A 24,496-nucleotide genomic window follows, 5' to 3' on the forward strand; every position below is an offset into this window, starting at 1 on the left:
GTGGCTCAGTTGTTAAACTAGCCCAGTGATGATGGATGTGTGTGTGTCTCTGCAGGCCGGAGCAGAAATCTCCACGGTGAACCCAGAGCAGTACTCGAAGAGGTTTTACGATTTCATCACCACTATCCTGTCATAGCCTCCATGAGTGACGGGGGCAAAGAGGCACATGGGAAAGGGGAGGGCAACTGGGGAGTTGGGGTGGAGTAGAGAAAGTGATGGAGAGGAAAAGCATCCAGAGGCCGAATTAATAAGGTGCTGTGATGGCTTTGTGTCACTCTTCCTCATCCGTTCTCCTCACCTCTGTTTGTTTCCCTCTTTCTCTGTCTCTCTTTTCTGTGGGGTGCCACCTGCTGCAGCTAAAAAGAAAAAAAAAAACATTGTTCGTTTACATTCATCCTCTGTTGAGTTCTGTTTTTGTGTTACTTTGGATGATAAAGGCGTTAAAAGGAAGTGTCCAAGTCATTACATTTTTTCTTGTTTGTTTTTGTTTACGGTTGTTTATTTGGGAATATGGCTTCTTTTTTTTTAATTGCCTCTAACACATCATCCAACTCCCTACATTTGTTTTTTTTTTTTATTTCAATTTCCCTATTTGTTTTTTCCTTATGATGTTGAGGGGAAAGGGAAGGGTCTGATGTGGTTAGTGTGACAACAAGTGGAGGTTCCTCTCAGAGGTGTGAGCGGGGATATAACGAGGAAGTTTACGTTGAGCCTCGTCTAATGCAATTGCTTCGTATAAGGAAGTAGGAAGCAGTCTTCCAGCAGGCCAACAGCCAGACCCACTCCCGAATGCTGAACATGTACTCGGCCATATAAATCTTCCCATTTAAATTCCTTCTCCAGCATTCCCCCTTTCCCCTCTCGTTCCTGTGGTTTTATTGAATTGAGCTTCTGGGTTATTCTCTGGCCACAGATGACTAAACCTCATGTAAATTAACGCTTGCTTCCAGCTCCAGCACTAGCTGCACCTCTGTGTCTGTCAGCACTTTGCTATCTTTCTGATTAAGGACTATTAATGGAGGAACATGGATCATAAGATAAGAAGAGGAGCTTCTGTTTGCTGTCCACTTTTCAGTGTGTTCGATATAGTTAGCAAGTCACGCTTTCTGTTCCATGGCAGCAGAGAATTGCCCAGAAGCCATGTGTGGCTGTTGCTGCTTAAGAGCAAATCAACTCCGTGTTATGGCGTCTTTGTACAGGGTGTCAGATTGAAACATGAACAGCCCTCAACTTTCTGTTGCCATCAGCACCTTATGAGTCAAATCATAAAACGTTGCACTTTTATTTGTTGTAAGAGGTTGTCAGTCTGTTACACGCGCAGCAACAACAACAAAAAAACAAAAAGGAACTCGACTTGTTTAGATTTTAATCTTAGAAGGTTGGATTCAAATCCCATCTCCTCCATTTGTCACCTGTGGGCTCTTCTTACAGGGATTGGTTGGGAAACGATTCAATGCAATATTAGGTAAAGTGGGCGAGTTCTCTTAATCCAGCCTTTCTGACCCTATAAGAAGAGCCCACAGGTGCTGCATTGGTGGGATTTTTGATACCAGGCGGTAGTTGTGGTAGTGTGATTGTGTTCAGGGCAAACACAAGACAGTTTACCTCCAGCATCGTACCAGCACACACCCAGTGGCGGCAGATGGAGTGTGTGTGTCAGTGTTCAAAGGTCGTAAAGGGGGAGATGAAAGGGGAGGAGGGAATAGTAGATGTAAAGATACGTGTTGTTAAGTCATTAACACCAACAGCATCGTTCTCTAACCTCGGCTGTGAGTCTGTTATTCATCGTTGTCATTATTATGTCATTGTTGTTGACTGTTTTGTTTGTTTGTTTTTTTTATGGTGGATTTCGTGTATTTGAATTTGGTGGATTTATGAATTGACGTGCTAATATTTGTTTTGTTTCTGAGTTTGTGTTTTTTTTCTTTGTATATTTTGCACAAGAGGAAAGGAACCAAATGTTACGAATACCCAATTAGCTGAAACGGTCTTAACAAGGGAAATGCAATATTTACATGTATGTAAGTGAGAAAAGCTGTTTTTGCGCGTGACGTCGTCTAACACTTCTGGATAACCAACTAAAACAAGTAAACTCGTCCTTCTTGGCTGTTATAACCCATGCAAAAACGCTTCCATCACAACATGTTTGTTTAGATATCGTAGATTATATTCACAGTTATTTTTTTACATTGGATTTTAGTCCTGAAAAATGGTTGTATTTAAAAGGAAAATTTAAAAAAAAAAGAGTCACCCTTCAGATTGAATGATGGTGCTGTGGTAAATGAAGAATGATACTGCTTGAATTTTTACAATTTATAGATGTAAGAAAAAAAAGTTAAAACTCAAATATGCATGTCACAGGACTACGTTTCCTTTCCCCTTCCTTGTCTGTGGTGTTGGCTGTTCTATTCTCTTTGTGTGTGCTCCCCCTCCCTCCACTTTTACCACATTCGTGAGATGTCCAGCATAAAAAAAAAAAAGCCCCTGCCATGCTTTAAATAACTGTTTTGTTTTTTTCATTGTATACACTGTGCAAGATGTGTGCCTTTATACTCCAAATTATTTAATTTTATATTTTGTAATTTTTTTTAAACAACAGTAAAATGTTATTTTAATATTAGGGTGTTTACTTTGACGTTTTGTTTTCGACTTTTATTTCCGACCTTTCACAACATCTCCATTTAGATTTGTAACCGTTCAATAATTCAATTAAGTAAAACCAATAATTGTTTTTTAACCTACGTTTAAAAAGGAAAAAAAAAAAGTAAGGAGGAAAAAAGCAAGCATCTGTGTAATGTTTGAACACAGTGCATTGGTTTTGGTTGTGTAAATTTACATTCCCAGGCGTCCTTTTCCTTCTCCTCAAACTGGAGATGCTGTTTGTGTCTGTTGTTGGTTCATGCTGGTTCTGCCTTTATAATTAAAAAAATTAAAATAGGAAGGAATAAAGTGTGCGTGTGTGGAAGTGCATTGTGGAGTGTGTTTTTTGTTTTGTTTTTTCTGGGGTTTTTTGTATATTTACCCACCAGTCACAGATGCATTTCCAGATGTGATTTTTTTTTTTTTTTTTTTTTTTATTCCACTTCAATGTATTCATTAGTGAAACCAGCTTCTGTTCTTTCTGTGTAACTCACCTGCTTTTTGTCAGGGAGGTTATCAGCTGATAGTTCATCCCGTGTCAGTGATTAGTGAATATTCTTTTTGTGTTGTTTCACTGTAAATGGGCTGTTTTGTTTCTGTTGTTGCGTAGCTCCTACTGTACATAGGACGTGTCGGAAAAGAAAATGTGGAAACGAGGGAGCTGATTGGGCCCCAGAGATCTCCTTGTGTAAGTGTAGGAAGCAGGGCGCTGAATTGTGAGGAGGGTTTTTGTTTCGCTTTGGAAAGGAAACGGTGAACTTTACCAGATACAAATTAAAAACAGTAACACCCATGTCCTGCAACTGTCCCGTGAAATGAATAGTCCCTGCTTTTGTGACTTCTTTTGTGAATGAACTCCTCCTCCCAGTATCCGCCACCCACCCGTCGACCTGCTGCTACCGTTAACTTGCCAAAAGCATCTTCCAGCAATCAGAACTACCCCACATGAGCTTGAAGAACATTGTGTGTTGTATAATGTGTTTGTCTATTCGTTTCAACTTTTTTTGTTGTTGTTTTCCTTTTGTGGTAGATGGAGTGAGGTGTGCAGCACTCATATGTGAACATGTCCAAAGTTATGGGAAACAGCCCAGCGTTCGTGAGGGTTTATCAAGTTTTAAGGGAATTAAAAATGCAAAACCAGGAAAAATCTGCAGAGGTGGGATACCAGTTTTTGTTTTGTTTTTTGTTTTTTGAGCTTTGTGAACAAACGCAAACTTTTAAAACTCCTCGGAAACAGTCACGTCCATTCATTTAGTATGCAGATGTCAAGTCAAACAGCAGCCCACCCCTGCAGGGTGTGTTTTGGTTTCATGACGGCAGCGAATCCTTTCAGACTTGAGAATTGGTTCAAGCGTTGCTGTGTGTGTATGTGTGAGAGTGCGTGTTTGTTTTATTGCTGTCTGACATTGGTCAGTGAGAGTCCTCTTTCAGTGGCAGAGAGGCCAAAACTGTTGTATGTTTATTGTTATTCACATTTAATGATGACAATGGTAATAATAACAATAATAATAATAATACACTCCATTCCATAAGCGCACTCAAACATATTAAAGCACTGGTCCTGCTTAACTCAGTCTGCTGTGAATTGTTTATTTTTCTGTGTCTCTCTTTTTAAACTCTAAAGGATTGTCTGGATAAGATGGCACAAGATATGCCACAAAATGTAATACTGTGTGCAGAGGACAAAACCCCCCATTCAAGCTACTGTATGAGAAATGTTCCCAATAATTAATATTGGTTAACAACACTTAAAGTATCTGTTTGTTTGGGGGGGGTATTCATTTTTTTCAATATGATTAATTTAATTATTTCTAAGATGGAAATTCCATGTTAGAAATTTAGAATATATGAAGTGGCATAACATTTTTTAATCGCTTTTATTTATTTATTTTGATAACGGGAAGTAGAATTTAAGGGATCTCACCAAATTCTCCACACACACACAAAAACAACAACGCAAACATCTGAAAGTTGCGCAGTTGTTCAACATGTCTGCTTTTTCCACTTAACTGCTTAAATATTTGGCACTGCTAATTCAACAGGGAGCTGAGCCTTACTAAAAGTATTAGGTTGTGACATTTTAACAGTGACTAAATATATTAAAATCGTGACATTTAGCTAATTATTGCGCTAATTTTGCAATACAAGTTGTGTTTCCTGGTAAACCAGAGCGCACTTCAAAGTTAGTTTTTCACTGAAATATATATATATATATATATATATATATAAAATATATAAAAGGAAAAAAAAAAGGTGTTGTTAAAGATGAATGCGCGTACACAGAGTCTACAGGTGTGTTTCAGTTTTGAGCAGATGCTCGCGGCCGTGTGAACAAACGCTTCTCTCGTACTGGGACGTTTTCATCAGCCAACAGCTTATTATTTTTATACATAATAATAATAATAATAATAAAAAATTTTTTAAAAAGCTCGTCACCATCAGCTCGATTGTAAGCTCGGTGTACTATCATTAAGTTTGGAAACCCTGGTGATGTCACCTCTCTTTAAAACAGCCTATATTAATACGGATATATACTAATGAACCATCGGCGTCATGTACTCGTATTACAAGTCTTTGGATCAGTATAACTATATCCAACTTTAAAGTTGTTGTTTTTAATTATTATTATTGTACGTGTTAGTTTCGTACAGTAGTTTAAGGGGAACGAACGCATGAAATTAAAACACTGCCTCTGGTCGTCCTGTGGCTTTGGATGAAGGTTTCACACTTTTCAGTACGAGAGTCCAATGAGGAAGAAACACGGCAGCTTATGTTTTCAAACATTTCTCTAATTAACCTGTAACCTCTACAGCATGTTTATTATTCACACGGAACAAGGAGCTGCAAGTGGTTCAAAAACCAAATAAATAAATACAAATTTAAAAACAAGAAATATAAAACGATCAGTGCACTATGAAGAGAACAGCGTTTGGTCTACAATCATTCTGTACAATTCACGTGACACTACAGGCGATCAAATGCGTCCTGTCGCGAGCACACGTCTTTTTTCTTTTTCTTTTTAATAAGAGAGTGTGTCGGCAGCTGCTGCCGTGATGCGTCCAGACCCGTGCAGCGGTAAGAGGCCGGGGCTGACTCGCACCGTCCCTTCAGTGCGGGAAACCCAGCACACAATAAACAAAGAGCGACTCGCCATGTGCGCTGCAGCTGCTGCACGCACACGCGCGCAGCTGAAGTGCAGCGGCATTCACAACCGCCAGGGGGCAGACTGAGCCCTGCAGAGCTCAGCAGCGGGTGAGCACACACCAGGTGAATTCATTGTCATATGTTTTTCTCTTTTCTTTTAATGCATTTATTTATTTTGTTGCTTTTCTGCATTATCTGACGTAATAAAAAGCGCCGATGAACACCAGCTTTTATATAAGAGCCATCTGTTTCCCGCCATGAGCCGAGTAAAGAAATAACACTGTAACATGTCTCTATCCAAGAGTATGATGTCTCTGTCTCAGGAGCTGAGGAGCTTAGACAGCGGGGGCTGAGTCAGATCCATGCGTCAGCGAGCACGCAGCCTAATTAAATCTCTACCACCTGCTGCTGTGTCACTGAACATGACCTTTGACCTCTCTGTGCAGAACAGAAACACTTCCAACTGCATGAAATGTCACGCTGGCTGCGAATGCACCGTTAGAGTGCAGAAGCAGGTGTAGCATCTAAAGAGAACATTCTAGCCTGGATGCTGTCTTTTTATTGGATATTCAACCTTTTAATTTAACAGTTGGCATGAAAACCTTTGGGGAAAAACAAAAGAAAAAGAAAAACATTTGTAAAGGCACAGTATATTTTCACATGAATATCGACACCGGATGTGTGCTGTGAGCCGATGTCAGGCCGGCTGGTAGTCATCTAATCGCTCAAGCAAGGCCTCCGAGTAGCCGGGAGAGTAGTACCTGAAACACAAATGACACATACTGTAAATACCACTGAAGAATCGCCATAATATAACCTCCATTTTTGTTCATTTTCAAGCTTTTCATTTAGTCACATTTTTTCTAAAAACATGATATATGGTCAGATGATCTGCTGTGGATAACAAGGTTCGGAAATCAAAAAGTATACTCCAGCATGCACAAGCGTGGCTGCTGGGAGGAACACTGTACCTCACTATCTCCTCAGGGAAACAGCCGTTGATGGCATTGATGTATTCCTGGAGGGGAGACCCGGGCTCAGCCTCGATCTCTTGGACTTTCTTCAGTCCACCACTGGTCACAAAGAGGCGGCGTGCTCTGCTGTCATGAGGCAGCACCTTTGAGGAAAGGACTGGCATGAAAAACAGTCTTGAACTAAATGACACCAAAAAAAAAAAAAGACTGATGTATATAGAATTGATCTGATTATGGTCCTGCTTGTAGAGTTACCTTGCTGAACTGACAGACCACATGTTTAAGGATGTTGCTTGGAGCTTCATAGAGGAGGGGCTCCAGACTTGGCAGGTAAGTACATTTCTGCAGAACGCTCTTCAGAGCTTTTTTACTCTAAAAGTGCACAAGAAGAGAAAGTCCTTCACATCTGATCCCACTCAGAGACATTATAGGAGAGAGACACTAGACTCAACGAGTCCTTCAAAACAGCAAAGACTGGGACAGAAGTGTAACTTCCAAGTGGAACAGCTTGGTGTTGATGTCCAAAAGTCATGTAAACATAAAAAATCATAAGCAAACACTTTTGTGACTTTGTGCTGTGAGAGAAAAGGCTGATTCTCTGGATGCTCAGAGGAAACCCTTACTTTGGTCTGCAGGTCCTCAGAGCTGCTGGCGTTCATGTAAAGCTCCAGTATTTTGGGCAGCAGGTTAGCTGTGGCCACTGCCTTGGCGTGCTCAGGGGTGTGATGCCCTATCTGGCCCACTGACCAAACTGTGGCCGCCTTGATGTGATCTTCAGACTCCTCCGACAGACATAGGGCCAGCTGGGGCACCCCCTGCAGGACAGGAGGGCACACAGCACAACAGGGCTGGCTGAGTTAACATGACCTACATAGCAAGCATGAAGAAACGTCTCTGGCTTTAGTGGCTGGATTAGCTGTCACATAAAGAGTTATTACCACCTTAGAGACAATGACAGCCATGGCAAGGCTTTCACTGTGAGCTGCCACATATCCCAGCATCATAATGCCAGGCAAACGCACGTTTCCATGGCAATTGCCCAGGTAGTCAATCACTGCTTCCAAGCCCCCACAATTCACAATCACCTGGGCCAGCTGGGAAAACAAACACGCATGCAGGCACTTGACTGTGCGTCTCTTTTGTGTGCGTTTGTGCCTGCAAATGTGAGTGCGCGCCGTACCTCTGGAGTGTGTTTCACCACCTCCCTCATTAGGGTGACAACATTTTTCTTGACGTACTCATCTGGATCTCTGAGACAGGACATGGCTGCGGGGAAGATCTCAGCCTCTATCACCATCTCTGCCAGGCTCACGGAGTGCTTGCTGATCTGAGTGAGGGCAGCGAACACCTGCCTCTAGATGGAGACAAAAAAATGCCTAAATATTTTCAGAGATCATTTACAGTGTTGAAAATTAGATTGAGTCAATACTGCATGTTCTCCATTTAAATTTACAGCATCTGTTTCTTCTGATAATTTTGTTTTATTAATAAGGAATTAGAACATAATGTGTAATTCCATCTGAAAGTGAAAACCTATCCAAACTCTAAGCCTGGTAATTTTTTTAACAGTGATTGGGTTCAGAAAGTGTCTTTATTTTAAAAACAAAAAAGGTTTTCATATTTTACACAAGACTTTTTTTCAATATTTAAACCTAGCAGATTTTAAAACACTGATCATTTATAAGCTTTAACTGTATTTTTTACAATCATAATTTGTGCTCAACAGATCTGTACTGAATAAAGTTTCCTGTTAAGTATTCATGGTGAAAGATATTTTCATGCCAACATTTCAAAATAAAATTCTGCAGGAATATTTTAGTAAGTCAGAAATAATAAATTATCTCGGGACAGGATAACACTTTTTGAAATGTGAATCAATGGAGTTGCTAAGTAACACAAAAAAAGAACAACTCCTTGCGTGGTAGTAATTATAAAAAAATTCTTATAGTACACACTAACATACACACTTTTTTTCAATAATACTACCCATACCCCTAATAATAAGTGTTTATCATTTACACCAAAATATTCCAAAAATATTCACTACATAAAAAAGATTAATGTAAAGTAGAATATGGAAATCCTTACTTTTATACTCCAAAAGTATTTGGTGATCAAAAATATTTAGAATATGATTTGTTCTCTTTAAAACTGCCACTTGTTAGGTCCTCATTCTACTCTTCCTATTTTAAAGATAATTAGGGACTGATAAGTATTTTAAGTACTGAAAAGTACACCTTAAATTTAGATAAATTGTGTAGTAAGTGTTGGAAAATCACACTACACATTGCTAATGTACCCATGTTGAGATGACATATTTTAGCATAAAAATTATTAATATTCTGAGGTTTTTGCACTTTATGTTTTGACTACTTTTTATGTATTTATTTTGTTTATTTTAAACATTTAACAAAAAAAGAACAAATAAGTTATTTAAAAAGATTATAAATGACTGTGTAAAAATAATAAATTAATGTATTTAAATAAGGCTGGCGTTTCTTTGATTCGCATTTTGACACATGTTAACCTGAGCTAAAGCATCAGCTGTTCTGACGAGACAGCAAAACAGTCATTAGTGCCTCACCTTGAGCTTGGTGTCTGGGCTGAGGATCATCTGTGCCAGGTGTGCGATGGCTCCAGTGTCCACCACAGTCTGTGCCAGCTCTGGCGTGTGTTTGGAGATGTCACTGAGAGTGGAGGCTGCGATGCGTTTGAGGGCCATCTCTGGCTCCAGAAGACTCAAGACCAGCAGGGGAACGGCACCCGCGTCCACCACTGACTGAGACAAGGCTGCATGGGAGAGGAGGAAGAGGCGGTGAACACATACACAAACAAAAAACTGTTAAACAAAGAATGATGTTAGAAAAATGTAGTAAAGTGTTGCATGCTCGAACTATGAAATCACTCCATGAAGTCATTCTCTATCAGTTTCTTGATGAGTGTACCCTCCTAACCCGCATTGTGTCGTGCAATGTTGCCCAAAGCCCAGGCAGCAGCCTCCTTCACCCCGGGGTCAAACTCCTCCAGGCACAGAACCAGAGCGTCCACCCCCCTGCAGGCCACCACAGCCTGTGACAGCTCCGGGGAGTGTTTGGCTACTGCACGCAGAACAAATGCTGCTGCCTTCTTATAGAACCTCTGCACACAAACATATACAGACACCTGCATCAGTTTTTAAAAGAATCCCATTAAAATGATCTGCACCCTTCAATTAAACTGTCATCTTATGTAAATCGTATTAAATATTTTACATTTTTGCTGCTTGGGTTTCTCTAAAAATGTCCAGAAATATGGCTTCTGTGCTTCGAAGCTTTCCTACAAAGTATGTAAATAAAAACTTGACCCCTGCAGTGAGGGGATGTGTTAATTCTGTTGGGCTTCCTGATTGGTATTTTGCTGTGGGGTGGGGTTTGGGTCCACTTGTTCCCCTACAGGAAAAGAAATCACTGCAAATCAATACAACAAATGTTCTAAAATGATCTCTTTTTACCCCGTGATGAAACATTGCAATTCCATTCAAATGATTCCCATGCTGTGGCTTACAAAATCACTAGATCCTGGGAGATTTTGGAAAAGGCGTGTTGTTTTTTTTCTCCACTCCTTGTAATTAGTTATCTGCCTGTATGTTCACTTTGCTATAAACAACAATCACAGTGGGAAATGTGTCTTTATTTCTGGTCCGTGAGCTACCACAGAAATCTCACTCTGATATTTCTTTTTGAGCTTTTAAGGAGGCCCTGGGTTGGTCTCTGTAAACAGATGGTATGTTGGGGGTTGTCACCCCACTTTTAAAATCTGCAAAGCACTGTGATCTTATTTTCTACTTGTTTTAGAGGAGGGCTTTTTGTGTGTTTTGTTTTACTTTTGTCTTATTTGACAAATACAATAACGACAAATTTTAATATTAAGAAAACAAGAAAAAAACTGCATTCTGAGCCTCTGAGTGGGCTGACAGCAAAAAGAAAGAGGAAACAAAGGCCTGCTTGCTCTTAGGTTTTGAAATAGCCCCCAGGCGGCCAAGTTACCCCAACACACATTCTCACATTCAAATGGCTGACCCTGAGGTCCTAAAGGGTGACAGCCTCTGACTGCCTCTTTCCTCTCTCTCTCTCTTTCACACACACACACAAACACATCAAAACTGGAAAATCAAACTGAAGTAGAAAACTGTCAGGAGGATTGGATGTTCACATTCTGCGAGGCCAGGGAATGGGCCAGCTGTGGCAAGATGTCCTCCTTCACCACAGCCTCTGCGAGGTCCTCGCTGTTGTCTGCCAGGCGGCCCAGAGCCAAAGCTGCTGTATGCTGGATACTGGGGACAACATCAAGCATCAAGGGGCGCAGCAGGGACATCACACCTGCAGGAAAACAGAGGTGAGGAGGTGAGGAGGTGAGGAGAGGAGGGGGCAGGAGCACAGCTGGGCTGGCCATTGGGCGTACCGGGCATTTGCCCGGTGGGCCGATGGCCAGTCCCGTCTCTCTTGTTTGTTTGTCGCCCACTTTGAGCCAGAAAGAGGAAACCAGCGGAGGTCGCGCTTAAACAACAGCAGCACATTTAAGCTTGATAAGCTGTTGTTAGAATTGATTTAATATTACGTTCTAGTATCAGCTGATGTTTGCTGGAGCCACAGCCGTAAAGGTGCTGGTCATCATATCGGTTTGGATATGTGGTGAGAGGGAAACATGAAGATGAAACCAGGAGATGTCCTTACTGAATCATCAGAGCTGAACTGGTGATGGAGAAACAGGTTTACCTTTTAGGTGACATGAATGAGTTGAAGGGAAGTTATCTGCTGCCGTCTGGCAGGAGGTTCAGGCTGCTGAGGTCCCGAACAAACAGACTCAAGGACAGCTTTTACAACAGGGCAATAGCGCTAATCAATGCAAATAGCTGACCTGATTGGCTACCTGCCTGGACTTTTTTTAGGGGGAGGTAACAATGTTTAAAACAATAACAATAATAATATTTATATTTATAACAAGGTGCAATAATAATTAATGTGCAATAATAACAGTGTGCAATACACATAACACTTATTCTTCTTTTTTATTTCTAAGTTAATATACTGTGTTGTGTTGTTTGTGTTGCGTTGTGATGTGTCATATCGTGTCGTGTTGTGTTATATGTAGTACCGATGTAGGACAGTTTTTCCAATTTCATTGTACTACTGTACTATGTATGACTGTGCAATGACAATAAAGAATTATCTTATCTTATCTTATCTTATCTTATCTTATCACTGTTTCTGAGAGAGAAATAACACCAGGATCATTTTCTACGTAGCTGACAGCTGGTAACTGTGCAGTGGCGGCTCAAAGTTTTGCCAGGGGGCCAGGTAGGACATTAACAGGGAAAGGGGGGCACAAAGAAATACTTTTCTTTCTTATTCTCATTTAAAATGTCTCGCTTTTAATGAATAATTATCTGAATCTTTCGACCAAAGTGGTCATCTGATGTAAAATGTATAGAAATCATACATATATACCAACAAGACACTGTCACAACAGCATTTGTTTTCAAAGGCTTTATGGCTTTTCCTATAATACCTGGTGGGCCGGTCTCTAGTCGATTTTTTGTCCCAGTCCAACCCTGGCAAGGAGTGAGTAAAGGAAGCAGGTGTCGGCTGTCTTACCTGCATTTTGGAGTAGTTCTATATTTTGTGGCCGGTTCGCGAGATCAGCGACAGTTTGCACAAACTGCATCCTGGCTTTCTGATATTGCTCGAAAACTGCAGAGAACAGAAGTGACAGAACAGACGGAAGACTTGAAAACAGTGGAGTGAAATACCCGCTCGGCCTCGTCACTACACCTCATGAAGTTCACCTTGAACGACGTGCCGCTGCGACATTGTAGTGTAATGTGTGGTATTGATGGATACCGCGTCCTCTCACACTTTTTACTCCGTTATCTTCCTCCCTCCAACGAAACACGGTGCTACTTTTCAACACAGGTCTGGTCCTCCACAGGTAGTGTTGTGATTACGGGTCGCCACAGCAACAGACGGGAAGCAGAGTGTCCTCGTCGAAGATCGTCTACTAGGGAAAAAAAAGAAAGATGAATCACTCCCTGTGCGCTCGTGTCCGCTCGCCACGGCTCGTGTTTTCCGAAAATGTGTTCAAAGTGAGAGATCTAAGGACTTCCTAGGTTCACTTTGCGCTGTTTTCAGTTCCCGCTAAAACACGACGCTGTCTCACTCTGCGGGGACTTATTGAACAGAAAAACACAACCGAAAAATTAAAGCGGCAAACTGAAGAAAGTGAAAACACAGCGTGCATTATGAGTGAGCTCTCAATATGAGTTTCTTTTATTTTTTTTAATCCCTACATGTGTCCTCATATAACCTTCCTGGATGAACTCATGTAGACCGCTCTAATTAATGTGGTTGCTATAAATGAATAAATGAATGAATGAATGAATGGGGCAACATAAAATTTAATAAGTGACATGGGCCGAATAGTCGTCATTGTTTTTGTTGTCTCTAAAATATCGATCAGTTTTATATCTTGTTTTAGCGCTGGGGGAAAAGAGGAATAAATGTAATCAGGCGATAGAGGAAGCTCAGTCTATTAATAAATGATTATTTAAAAAAAAAAAAAGGGTTTATGCGCTCATGACAGTGTAAAAAGGTTTGCCTATAGGAGTTAAATGGCTGATCCAATTTATTTCTTACTTTTTAAACTTGTTACCCGGAGTTCGCAAACCTGTCTGCATCTGCTAGCCTACATTTGAAATACTGGCAACTTTTACCGAGGATTCATATTATTATTTTGTAAATATCAATACGCAAATATTTCGTTTTACTTCGCTTTCTTGGGAGGTTTCGCCAAATAAAATATGAAGGCTTTAGGAAGTGGAGCGTATTTCTATATGAGCCTTTATATGATTCTTTTTTTTTTTTTTTTTTTTTACCTTTGTTATGTACCTTTCGATTTGCATTTTTCATTATTTCTCGGGGGATTTTTTCAAATAAAAAAATCAAAAAAATTAATTTTATGGGGACAAAACTTTAAAAATAAACACCTCCGTGTAAAAATAAATAAAAATCTTAAAAATGCCCCGCGGCATATAAAAACAGCGCAGGCTATCAGATAAAATATATATATATATTATTATCTAAAACCATAAAATACCCGCATAGCGCAAAACTAAATAAAATAATAATAACAATAATGAAACAAAAAAATAACTTATCACAGAGAAAAAAATTTTTTACCGTAGTTTTTGTATACTTACACATTTTATATTATACTTTGATTAAATCGGTGAAGTCTAATCAGGCCACTTGTTAAACAAATCAAAATTAGGTCTGAACGAATAAACAGTGGTTTGTCTCTTTGCACAACGAGGAGAGCATGCCTCTCTAACCGAGTCATCTACTTTAAATCCTGCTCATTCAGACTGACATCTGGCCCTCTGCCTGCCTTTTAGTTCGACTTTTTCATTTTAAACCCATCAAACTGATCGATGATCTCCCAAAACTCAAAAGGAGAAAGAAAAAAATCGAAGTGAGTTTGCCAGTAAGTGTAAAATGTTTTATTTAGATGTTTTATACTGTGCAACAGTAACAATACAACAACTTGTCCATACAATCGAGCGATACAAATACGGAAAGAAAAAAAAACAAAAGAAAAAAACAAAAAACAAACAAAGAGACATCAAAACATCTGTCGTTGAGCATGAAATGAAGCTGAAGAGGAGCCCAAGTCATCCCCACGGAATAAAGGGGAATAAGAGAATAACATCGCCGCTGATTAAATATGCATTTTGCTTCTATTTACACACGGATTCTCTAAAACGGAGCGTTAAAGACGTGGAGGACGAGCAATCCGAGTCCACTGCAGTTACAAGAAACGTTTTTCTTCTTCCAGTAAAAAGTAAAGTCGATTCTTCTTCCGTAGGTTTTTTTTTCACCCTACAGCCCTATACAAACTTTTTTGTTTTCTCCTTTCATTGGTACAAGGTGTGCCTGGACACTTCTTTTAAAAAAAACAAAACAAAAAAAAACGTCCAAAATTACACTCGTGGGACAAACAAGCGAACCTTCTCTGAGACCAAAAAAATAAAAAATAAAATAAGGAAAATGGCGTTACCATGAGCATGCATGTTTAAAGTTTCCACCCCACACGCACATGAAGTAATCATGATAAACACTTTTAATTTGAAAGACGTGAAAACAGGAACAGAAGAGTCACCTTCAGTCACTTCAGGAAAATAAAGATGCAGCTTTTTCTTTCAAAAAAAGTACATGTTTGTCCTTCTCCGTCCTTCCAAACTTCCTTTTCCCCTCCTCCTCCACCCTAGACATCTCGTTTTCTTTTTAGAATTCCCACGCCGCTTTTCCTTTCTTCTTTCTTTCTTTTTTATTTTATTTTGAAATGTCTCCGATTCCACTACGTTTAAACTTACAGATGACGCCATAATATTGAGAACAACAAATGGAGAGAGAGAGAGAGAGAGAGAGAGAGAACATTGTCTACACAATGGAACTACGTTGGCATGAAAACAGTATTAGCTGAGCGGGTGTCTGGCGTTGGCTGGTCTGGTCCGGTCCGGCACTGCATGGAGCCCCGCGTCATCCGGATGAGGTCGACGAGCCGTTCAGAGAAACCTTTCGGGGTTTGCCGCCGTTGCCGCCGCAGAACTGGGTGAAGGGTCGGCTAGGGCTCGGGGCTGTGGCGGTGGGAGTCCCGTTGACGGTGCTGCCGCTGCTGTTGTTGTTGCTGTTGCCGTGCGGGTGCTGCGGGTGGGGGGACTGCGCAGGCGTGCCGGGGCTCGGCAGAGACGAGGACGTGGACGGAGCCCCGGCTGGACTTCCGGCTTTGTCGCTGGCAGAATCGCTCTCCTGCCCGGATCTGCTCGCGCTGTTCTGACCTTCCTGCTGCGCGTGGCTCACCTTCATCTTCTTACAGTTGGGTCGGACTCGGTACTTCAGCGGCAGCGGGCCGTTCTGCGGAGGAGGAGAAGAAGTTATTAAAACATTAAAACCTAAACTGTTTAGGAACTTTATTCGGTTTTTATTTTATTTTTTTTTTAAATGTAATTAGTTACTCAGCTAACCCTGAAGTGATCGAGCGGGGTCATCTAACCTATTTTATTCGTTAAAAAAAAAAAAAAAAAAAAAGTCGTAAAAACTAGTTTATTAATCGGTTTCTCCTACAACTTTTTAAACTTGTTTTTAATTTTTTTAAGGAACTGGTTCATTGATTTGGCAAAAAAAAAAAAAAAAACACTTGGAAAGATATGTGGGGGTCACTTACTTTTTAATCAGAATCAGAATCAGAATCGTGTTTATTGGCCAAGTATATGTGCAGACAAATACAAGGAATTTGGTTCCGGTAGATGGTGGCTCTCGAGCACAGCAATGTAAATCACACACAGACACACACACACACACACGCACCCACACACACGTATCTATATATACATTACACATGCATACACAATCCCAAATTTCCATTTTTAATCACTACTGTATAGAGATAAAAACATCCACTCATGTCCTGGCATACATTCAGTTTGATAACCAGACCAGAAAGTAGCAAGTTTATAACAAAACTTGCTACTTTCAACTCAGTAACCCAGATACATCTAAAGCGGTTTAGTTTCAGAGGCCACATATGGGATAAAGATCTTGTGCCCTTTGTTGCCCCTCCCCCCTTTTTGCATACACATGATAGAAAACCATAACTAATTGCAGAATGTCCCTGACATATATATATATATATATACATTAGAGAGAGAGAGGGTTAAAGGAGCAACATAAAATTTAATTATGTTCAAAATACATATTATTTCAGGTTGAGTATAAAAACATGATACCATACAAATTCGAATATAGCCATGTCCATGGCTATGTATGTGTTCATTTGACTAAAATCTTAAACGGAAACTGATTGTAAATTTTAAAAGTTTTTAATATCGTAAATATGAATATATTTTTATTATTTATTTACATTTTGGCATCTTTAACAACATGTATGAACAAAAACCCTCTTTCTCGAACAGCTTCCCCATTTGGAGATTTCGTGTTTTTGAAGACTAAAATAAGCAAGCAAAAAAATATATATATTTAACTGACCGCACGCTATACAACACCAGCTACAAGAAAGCGATAAAAACCTATATATAACAATATACAAAAACTTCAATGTAATGATAAAATAATATTTTAAAAGCTCAGCAATCAAAACGTAAGTATGTATTCTATTTATGTCTCAAGGTTAAATTTCAAAAGTGCCTAATTTTTGTTCATATTAAATTTATTTTTAAAAATAAAGTGTGATTAAATACATTAACTGACACAGAGGGACATGGTTTTATTTAACAAATAAAATATTATTAATATACTGCAATGTATCGATAAAAATTAATACACTGCAATTACAACTCGTTAAATGCAGTGTATTAATCACATGTTGAGATAAAAAAAAAATCACAATTAGCCTGTATAAAAATATGCAAAAATGTTTCTTACCCTTCTCCAAGTATAGATATATGCTATATCCATTAGCGTGTAGTAATCTTTCAGAGGTTCATCTTCATACATGACTTCAACCTTAAGAGGAAAAAAAAAAGAATGGGGTTGTTTTTTTTGTTTTTAGTAATAATCTTTTGTAAGAGGAAATCATTAAATATGTAGATCAGATATCTCTCAGTTCTTTGTGATACATTTATAGTAAGTATCCCTGAAAATAAATAAATAATTAAACTAAAACAGACCTGGTAGGTGTTTGGGATGTCCATTTTGCTGCGCAGAAACTTTCTCAGATGCATAACTGTCATGGCTGCTGGACACTGCAAGTACCTCTTGTTAGCCACCTGCAGATAAAACACATTATAACAAAAAAAAAAAAAAATACATATGGATATACATACGTGTGGAATAAAACATTTATACACAATGACTATAATCTACACACGGGCTGGTCCACCTTAAAAGCAGCAAAAACAATGTAGCCCTTTACCACTGGAGAGATAAAATAATTATAATTGTTTGTCTCCACACATGTTTGATTATCCCTCATTCTAAGGCTGTTTTAATCTTAAAATGTTAGCAAAGATGAAAAAAAATGACAGAAAAAAAAATGTGGCTAAATCAACGTGCGATACCTGATCTTTCGACTGCTTGTCCTCCACTGCTCCTCCCAGTCTGTGTGCCAAAAACACAGGAAAAACATTAGTAACTTTCCAGCGTATGTATAGCTCTAAAACTAAATCATACAGAGTTAGCAACAGAATTCAAATTTTGAAAGATTATTTTTAAAAAAAAATCTTTTTAAACATACTGTTTCATGCAGTACGTTTTTGTGAAGTATTACTGTAGTCAAGTATTTCGGCAAATTCCAAACATTAGAATAAACTTAAAATAAAGTCTTGAATATTATTTTATAATGACCGCAAAGGCAGCTAAAATTTACACACTATTAAAAAATAATTAATTAAAAGGCATTTGAATACAAAAACCAAAATCTGTTATATTATATGCATGATCCTATTTCTGTTCATTTCATCACGCTGTGGGTAGGACATGTCATATTTTGATCTATAAAAAAATGGTACCAACGTCAGTTAAGCTGGTTTTGCTGATTCTAATGCAGACTGATAATATCGGCTATTGTGGAGCAATATCTGTATCTACTAACCAGAAACCTCTATAAATATTAGATTTTGTAGTCTTTTAGGAACAACTATTTTCCATTTCCACGTATTTTTAATACAAGCGTACCTGCTTTGATCAAAGAACTCAATAGAGAGGCTGATGATCTCATCGTCCGTAATAATTCTCTTGTCCTCATCTGCCACCTCTCCACGATCTTCATTTGTTCCATTAGACGCTATAGAAACACACACATGCACGCTTGGATGTGAGGGTGGGTTTATATGTTGCGTTTACAGCACAGCAGACTCTCTGATGTGGAAAATATTTTGCCAAAAGAGAAAAAGAAAGAAAAGAACATTTTCTTTCTGACTCACCATCTACGGGGTGCTCTGCGTAAAAGTCTCTTCTCCTCTTCATCTCATCTGAAGACATTCAGAAAGGCGTGTTATTAGCAATCCATTCACTTTCACTTCCCACTATTACCTTATTTCAGAAACCGTGTGCCAGAGTTCTCGGTGCCCTTAATATTGTGACTTCCAGGAATAAATATTTGTCGAAACACAAGAAAAGCTGGATTAAAACTGTGGCATTGATGTGAAAATTCATGGAAATAATGATTTGATTTGGTTAAGCAACGGAATAGCCACTGCCAGTTTCTTCTACATTTCTGTCTTACAGAGGGGTGATATGAGACATGGCAATGAAAACTGTTTTGCTTGAACCTGTCTCAGCTTGTTTTAATGAACTTCTAGTGCTTGCAGCAAGAAAAGCAGACAGATTTGATGACCATACCACTCAGCGTCATCCCAATTCAACACACCTCTGCACTTTACAACAAATAATTTACTGTCAAGCTGAAACTTAAAGTTTTTCAATGCAAAGCTTTCCACTACATAACATACACACCATATCCAAATGCAATTACATATACCCTCATCGGTAATGTTCATTTATTCTTATTTTAATATACCTGCAGAGACAAATTTACTTGCAAAAGTCAGACTGAACAGTAAAAATGGGACTCGACCGCCGTGCTCTTACTTTTGAAGAGGCCGGGGACCAGTTTGTACACAATGTCCTGTAAAGTTTTGTCAGACCTAAAAAGAGAGAGAGAGGAAAAGAAACTTCAGTCAAGTATTTAAAACCAATTCTTGTTTGAAAAAATAAGACTAGTACCTAGTATTCATTGCTGTGGAAAACCTCAAACATGTCATGTCGCCTACACGCCTACATGTGTTTCTCATGTCTGAATATTTAAATCAGAGGCTGATTCAGCTGTTTAGTGGGGAATCCACAGAGGGAAGGAAACCGAAAACAAGCAATGCATTCGCTTAAGATTGCAAAGGCAGAAAATATATGTTCTATACTGTTTAAAACAGAACAGAAAAATCATATTTAAGTGGTTAAATTCAAGCCATCGGGCGTCACTAAACTTTTAGAACCAAATTTATATGGGCCCTGAAAAAGTAACAATAACAACGGGGGGAGCTGAGCAAAATGCAGAGAGCTTGGTAAACACAGTTCTCACCTAATGTTGAGCAATGGCTTGGTTTTGTGCACTTGTACATCACAGATGGGACAGTATTTGCTGGTTTCCAGATAGCGCACAATGCACATCTTGCAAACTGCAAAACACAGAAAAAAAAAAAAAAACCTGTTAATGTCTGATGAGATCTGAAAGCATTTCCTGAGGAGCCAAATTTAGTTTAAAAGAGAGCAAGAAATACATTTTGCAGCACTGAAAAAAGAAGACTGGGAATGTTTAAATTTAATCCAACATATCTCACATTTAGCAGCTTCGGGTGATATGAACTGATTGTGACCCATAAAAAATAAAATTAAATAAAATAAGACGAGTTTTGCTCACATGAATGAAGACATTCGATGATGGTGGTTGCATCTATGAAGTATCCTCCACACAGGACGCACATGAGGTGAGGGTTGAGCTCGGTAATCTTTATCCTGGTCGTCCGATGCATGTTGAGAGGAAGGAACAACAATCCCTGCGCGCAGAAGGAGGACAGGTTAAAACAAAAGCACGCAGAGGTTTGTCAACGCACGGCGGACCATTTGGAGGAGACTGCTGTTTGCTTGGACTGTGTTAAAGCAACATCATCTTTTATGCCGAGCCAAAAATAACCAGAGGGAAAGGTGTTCGTTGGCAGATTGACAGGCAGCGGCGAAATGCGGCGAATAATCATAAATCAATCACTTCCGCTGAGATCGATGGAGCCGTGCGCTCCCCACTTTCCTTCGCCTTAGCTCAGCATCTTTAATGACATAGTAGGGGCAGCAGCGGTCGAGCTTTGAGGAACCAAATCCGGATCCAAATCTGAGGCACAGAACGGGAATATTGAGCTCCCGCAACTTCAGATTCGCACGCACTTTTAAAAACGTGGATGGTTTAAACTCTAAGCGAAATCGAAAACGGTTTAAACCAAGAGCGCAAATGTGGGGGTAAAAACGAAAACCTATGCGAGACAATATGAAAAATTAAATAAATCAGACCCAGCTAGCACCGAAACCTTTAGGTAAGTGGGTAAACCCTTTACTGGGTTGCCATGTTCTGTAGGGTTTGGCGCATTTTGCCAATATTGGTGGGCTAATATCATCCACAAGGGCTCACTGGGGTGACTGGGTGAAAGTGTGTGTGTGTGTGTGTGTGTGTGTGGGGGGGGGTAATATGAGGCACCCACTCACTGCGTCAGGTGTGCCACACAAGCCACGGGGAAACCTGAGCGTTTCTATGGCAACCCCGTTTGCTTTTTTAGCCCACATGGCTCGTCGCCAGTGACCAGGAAGACAGGATGTCTAACCAAAAACAACACGGCGAGCCGTGCCGGTGTGCAAAGCGGGAACGAGGAGGGACAGAGTCTCCCAGTCCCTCCGTGCACACACACACAGCCGCTGGGCTGCCAGGCTGCCGACAGCACGGCTGCCATTTTGTGGAGGAAAAAAAAAGAAGCTTGTATCGGTTCAACGGGCTGCGGGGTTTCCTTCTAACGGGGGCAAATAACGCCCACCCCCGAGGTGTTTACACTAGCTTCATGTATCCGTGAGCCAGACACAGAGGAGCGTACGAGTCCGACCGGGAGAGAGAGGGGGAGAGATCTCAGCTTTATTTTGCTTCGCTTTGCGCTTTTTTTCATCAACACCGAGCAGCACCAATATGGCCAGACGCCAGCGACTGCGCCGAAGTTGAGGCGCACACTGGGTCATTACAAACCATTTATTCTGCGCCATTTCCAGTTCAAGCACCGCACAGCCCATTTATCAAACACGAACGTAGGCTCCACTCTGTGCTCGAGTGCATTTCAACAAAAAAGCGAGGGCGGTATAGTAAAGTCACCAGATGCCAAAGGATCTCGGTCTTCAGATTTTTATCCGGTAGTTACGATCCGGTGGGCAAATTGGTCTTGAAAAAGATGACCAGTCTGGCGCACTTTTTTGGTTTTTAAAGTTGGACTTGTAACGATTATCGCGGCTGGGTGCTGTCACTTTTTATTTTTATTTTTTGTTACTTAATGCAATCATTAAAAGTCTATCCGGGGTAAAGAGTGAATATGAGCGGGTGACCCCTCTTTAAACGCTGGATGAGAGCCAGCCTGCTCAGCTCGGAACCCACACTGTTACTTTATGGAGCCACAGTCGGCACCATGCCCGAGTCCCGGCTGCTTTTCAATGCTTCAACCGACCTCTCCTTGGCCGCCTCTGAACAGACCACTGCGGGCAAGTTTGGACAGCAAATCGGTTCAAAGGATGTCTCACACACGGATAATGATGGATAATGCCTACATATATGCAGGGAGCCTGTTGCGCCATTAATCGATTGGCTGGTGTTTGGACAACTGCTTTCCCCTCTGCCAGGGTGTGTGTGCGTGTGTGTGTGTGTGTGACCTGCCTGCTCACTTTATAAGACTTCAAGTCAGGTCAGCCAAGAAATCCAAAATAAAGTTAATACGCTTTGGGAACGAATATTGCTGAATGGCCAACAATCAAACAATACAGTCTGGATTCAGTTGGGAATACACTGAATGCAGAGGTTTGTGCACAGCACGGGCTTTCCCCTTCTTTTTTCTTTTTTTTAACTGACTTTTTGGCTTAAGCTGTAGCTGGTGCTGACAGCAGGCCATCAATTATTTCTCCACAACTAGTAAATCTTTAATTCTTTCAAACAAGACACGTTAAATTGGAGATTTCCATCGGTTTCTGTAGTGACCCGTTAAAGTCGTGCTAACCTCATTTATTCACAGACGAGACCAGTTCCTCTTGTAAAGCGTTCCTCTCTTACATGTAGATCAACAGCAGCTGGAAATAACCCAATTAAAAAAAAATTGGGATGGCAAAAAGAAAAGAAGAAGAAGAAGGAGGAGAAGAAACACATCAGCCGCTGTCAGTTCATTTAGAAAACCGTGGCTTAAATAGCTCCTGATTAGAACTGACCACAGGACTAAAACGTATCAAAGGAATTACGTTTATTCCGTGTAAATGCCTCCTTACTCAGTGGATGTACTCCATCCAGTCTGGTGGGCTACATGATCGCTACTATTCACATACATGTGAGCCTGTCAACCTGCAAAAACCAAGCGGGTGGTGGTGGTGTGTGTGTTTCGGGGGGGATAGATTCATTTAACCCATTATAAGTGCACACAAGGTCCACACCAGCGTTCATGGGTAAAATGATAATTTTTACCCCCCCCCGCTCTCTACAGAGGAAACACTAGCTTGCGCCCATCACCAGACTGGGAGCTACAGTGTGCGCCAACACACAGACCGTATAAAGGTGGGAATTATTGCGATCCATAATGAGCTTTTAATTGTCAAACAAACAGTCTGTGTTGGCTACAGCTCATGTGAATTTAAGTGGAATTACCAGAGCTTCAGACTGCCTGGAGAGGCACAGCCACTCCTTTGTAGTCGCCAATTTTTTTCTCTCTCTCCCTTCTTAATTTCTTCTTAAAAAAATAATAATAATAACCATCCTTCCCACACAGGACAAGCACACACCAAAACGTAAACAGCCAGTTGTAGTCCGTATACGCGTTTAACGACGATCCAGTGTTTACAAAGCAGCCGTCATGAAACATTTATGCTTGGTGGAAACGGTTTGCCTCCCTGGCACGTTCACGGGAGCGATCCAAGTTAAGTTAATAAATCCAACATCCGGTCACGGTCACCGAAAACCAACCTGCCACCCAATTCCCATCACCCCAAAGATCCAAACTCTATAAAATGAAGACTCTACGTGGAAACACAAACGCAGGGGGACCGTTTGAAGCACTTGCTGCTCCTCGCATCGCAGCCAACACAGCCTGGTTCGCCTCGGGTCTCCCACTTTACATAAATCCCAACGACGCAATGCAAACCCGAACCGTGACCAACTTATACAGACGCGTAACTGAACGATAGGAGAAGCAGGAGCGAATGTGCCCGACCCTTAATTGGCGTTTATAGCCGAGCGGGGAACATCTTTTGCGGGGGTAAAAAGTGGTGCGCAGACCCACACACGGAGCTCCACGTCGGTGATCGCTGCAGCCACCGTTGAAAGCTCCACATCCACCGCTGGACGTAGCGGAGGGAAAACACAAAGACACAAAGCCCAAACCTCGCCCTTTCGCCCCGTTAGTTAGAGACGATATCGAAGGAGACGTACCTGAAGGCTCGGCCGGGAATCGGTGGGCACCGAGGCGAGTAGACAATGAAAGTTGGGAGGCGATCAGCAGAAAATGAATAGGAGTAGAGCCGCCATCTTGAAGCAGGCTGCAGACGCTGTCAGTGGCGGAGAGCGCACGGCGGACTGGAGCGCATTTCAGATGTGCGAATAAAAACTCCCCGTTTCCTCGGCGATTGCGCGGGGTGTGCGTGTCCGACAGATGCCTTCAAAGAGATCCCGGTCCTTCGGCTCCGGCTCGGAAAGCTTCCCACTTCGGCACCGATAACTTTGCCTCCAAAATATCCGCTTCGCCCCCCAGTAAAACGCAGCAGTGTGTGTGTGCTCCGTGGAAACTGACACCGTCCCCAAAATGGCTTGTAGTTCGACCGCCCCGCTCTGGTCACGTGGTCTGGTTGCTTAAGGGTGCCTAGAAATTACTGTCGGTGTATGCTGTTTCTACTGATCTACGTATGTGCAAAGTAGCA

General features: G+C 40.8%; 3 protein-coding genes across 4 annotated transcripts in view; 1 reads left to right on the forward strand and 2 right to left on the reverse strand.

The window, feature by feature from the left end:
- The window catches only part of pip4k2aa (phosphatidylinositol-5-phosphate 4-kinase, type II, alpha a), a 29,553-nt gene extending 25,340 nt beyond the window's left edge, over positions 1–4,213 (forward strand). The window contains exon 10 of the mRNA XM_031750007.2: positions 56–4,213. Within this exon, the coding sequence (XP_031605867.1) occupies positions 56–136 (81 nt within the window). The 3' untranslated portion in view covers positions 137–4,213. The remainder of the gene's footprint in view (positions 1–55) is intronic.
- An 861-nt stretch (positions 4,214–5,074) lies between these two features.
- On the reverse strand, positions 5,075–12,763 carry spag6 (sperm associated antigen 6). 2 transcript variants are annotated; one of them, XM_039617095.1, is made up of 11 exons: positions 12,651–12,763; positions 12,392–12,487; positions 10,950–11,116; positions 9,713–9,896; positions 9,343–9,548; positions 7,939–8,112; positions 7,700–7,852; positions 7,382–7,573; positions 7,014–7,130; positions 6,756–6,901; positions 5,075–6,545 (listed from the first exon to the last, which is right to left on the reverse strand). In XM_039617095.1, the coding sequence occupies exons 2-11, from the start codon at positions 12,459–12,461 to the stop codon at positions 6,482–6,484; spliced, it is 1,473 nt and encodes a 490-aa protein (XP_039473029.1). In that variant the 5' UTR covers positions 12,462–12,487; positions 12,651–12,763; the 3' UTR covers positions 5,075–6,481. The 2 variants fall into 2 exon arrangements, with proteins under 2 accessions (XP_039473029.1, XP_031605949.1); XM_031750089.2 differs by having other exon boundaries at positions 5,088–6,545; positions 12,583–12,761.
- A 1,514-nt stretch (positions 12,764–14,277) lies between these two features.
- bmi1a (bmi1 polycomb ring finger oncogene 1a) lies at positions 14,278–24,436 on the reverse strand. The gene is made up of 10 exons (XM_031750026.2): positions 24,012–24,436; positions 20,226–20,361; positions 19,887–19,983; positions 19,400–19,455; positions 18,733–18,780; positions 18,485–18,593; positions 17,869–17,908; positions 17,479–17,577; positions 17,234–17,314; positions 14,278–15,706 (listed from the first exon to the last, which is right to left on the reverse strand). Exons 2-10 carry the CDS (start codon positions 20,335–20,337, stop codon positions 15,332–15,334), a joined length of 1,017 nt encoding a protein of 338 aa, XP_031605886.1. The 5' UTR covers positions 20,338–20,361; positions 24,012–24,436; the 3' UTR covers positions 14,278–15,331.
- Between the last annotated feature and the right edge of the window lie 60 nt (positions 24,437–24,496).

The sequence above is a fragment of the Oreochromis aureus genome, linkage group 9 (assembly GCF_013358895.1).
Source record: "Oreochromis aureus strain Israel breed Guangdong linkage group 9, ZZ_aureus, whole genome shotgun sequence".
Taxonomy (NCBI): domain Eukaryota; kingdom Metazoa; phylum Chordata; class Actinopteri; order Cichliformes; family Cichlidae; genus Oreochromis; species Oreochromis aureus.

Bases quoted from the DNA above. Each gene is read 5' to 3' on its own strand.
- spag6 (XM_031750089.2), bottom strand. From the start codon at position 12,607: ATGTCGCAGCGGCACGTCGTTCAAG. The intron at 9,549-9,712 runs GTTAGGAGGGTA...TCTCCCATGCAG, and splicing joins CATTGCACGACACAATGCGG to CCTTGTCTCAGTCAGTGGTG. The intron at 6,546-6,755 runs GTACAGTGTTCC...TTTGTGTTTCAG, and splicing joins TTCCCTGAGGAGATAGTGAG to GTACTACTCTCCCGGCTACT.
- bmi1a (XM_031750026.2), bottom strand. From the start codon at position 20,337: ATGCATCGGACGACCAGGATAAAGATTACCGAGCTCAACCCTCACCTC. The intron at 17,909-18,484 runs GTACGCTTGTAT...TTTGGCACACAG, and splicing joins GAGTTCTTTGATCAAAGCAG to ACTGGGAGGAGCAGTGGAGG. The intron at 15,707-17,233 runs GTAAGAAACATT...CCTCCTCCGCAG, and splicing joins ATATCTATACTTGGAGAAGG to AACGGCCCGCTGCCGCTGAA.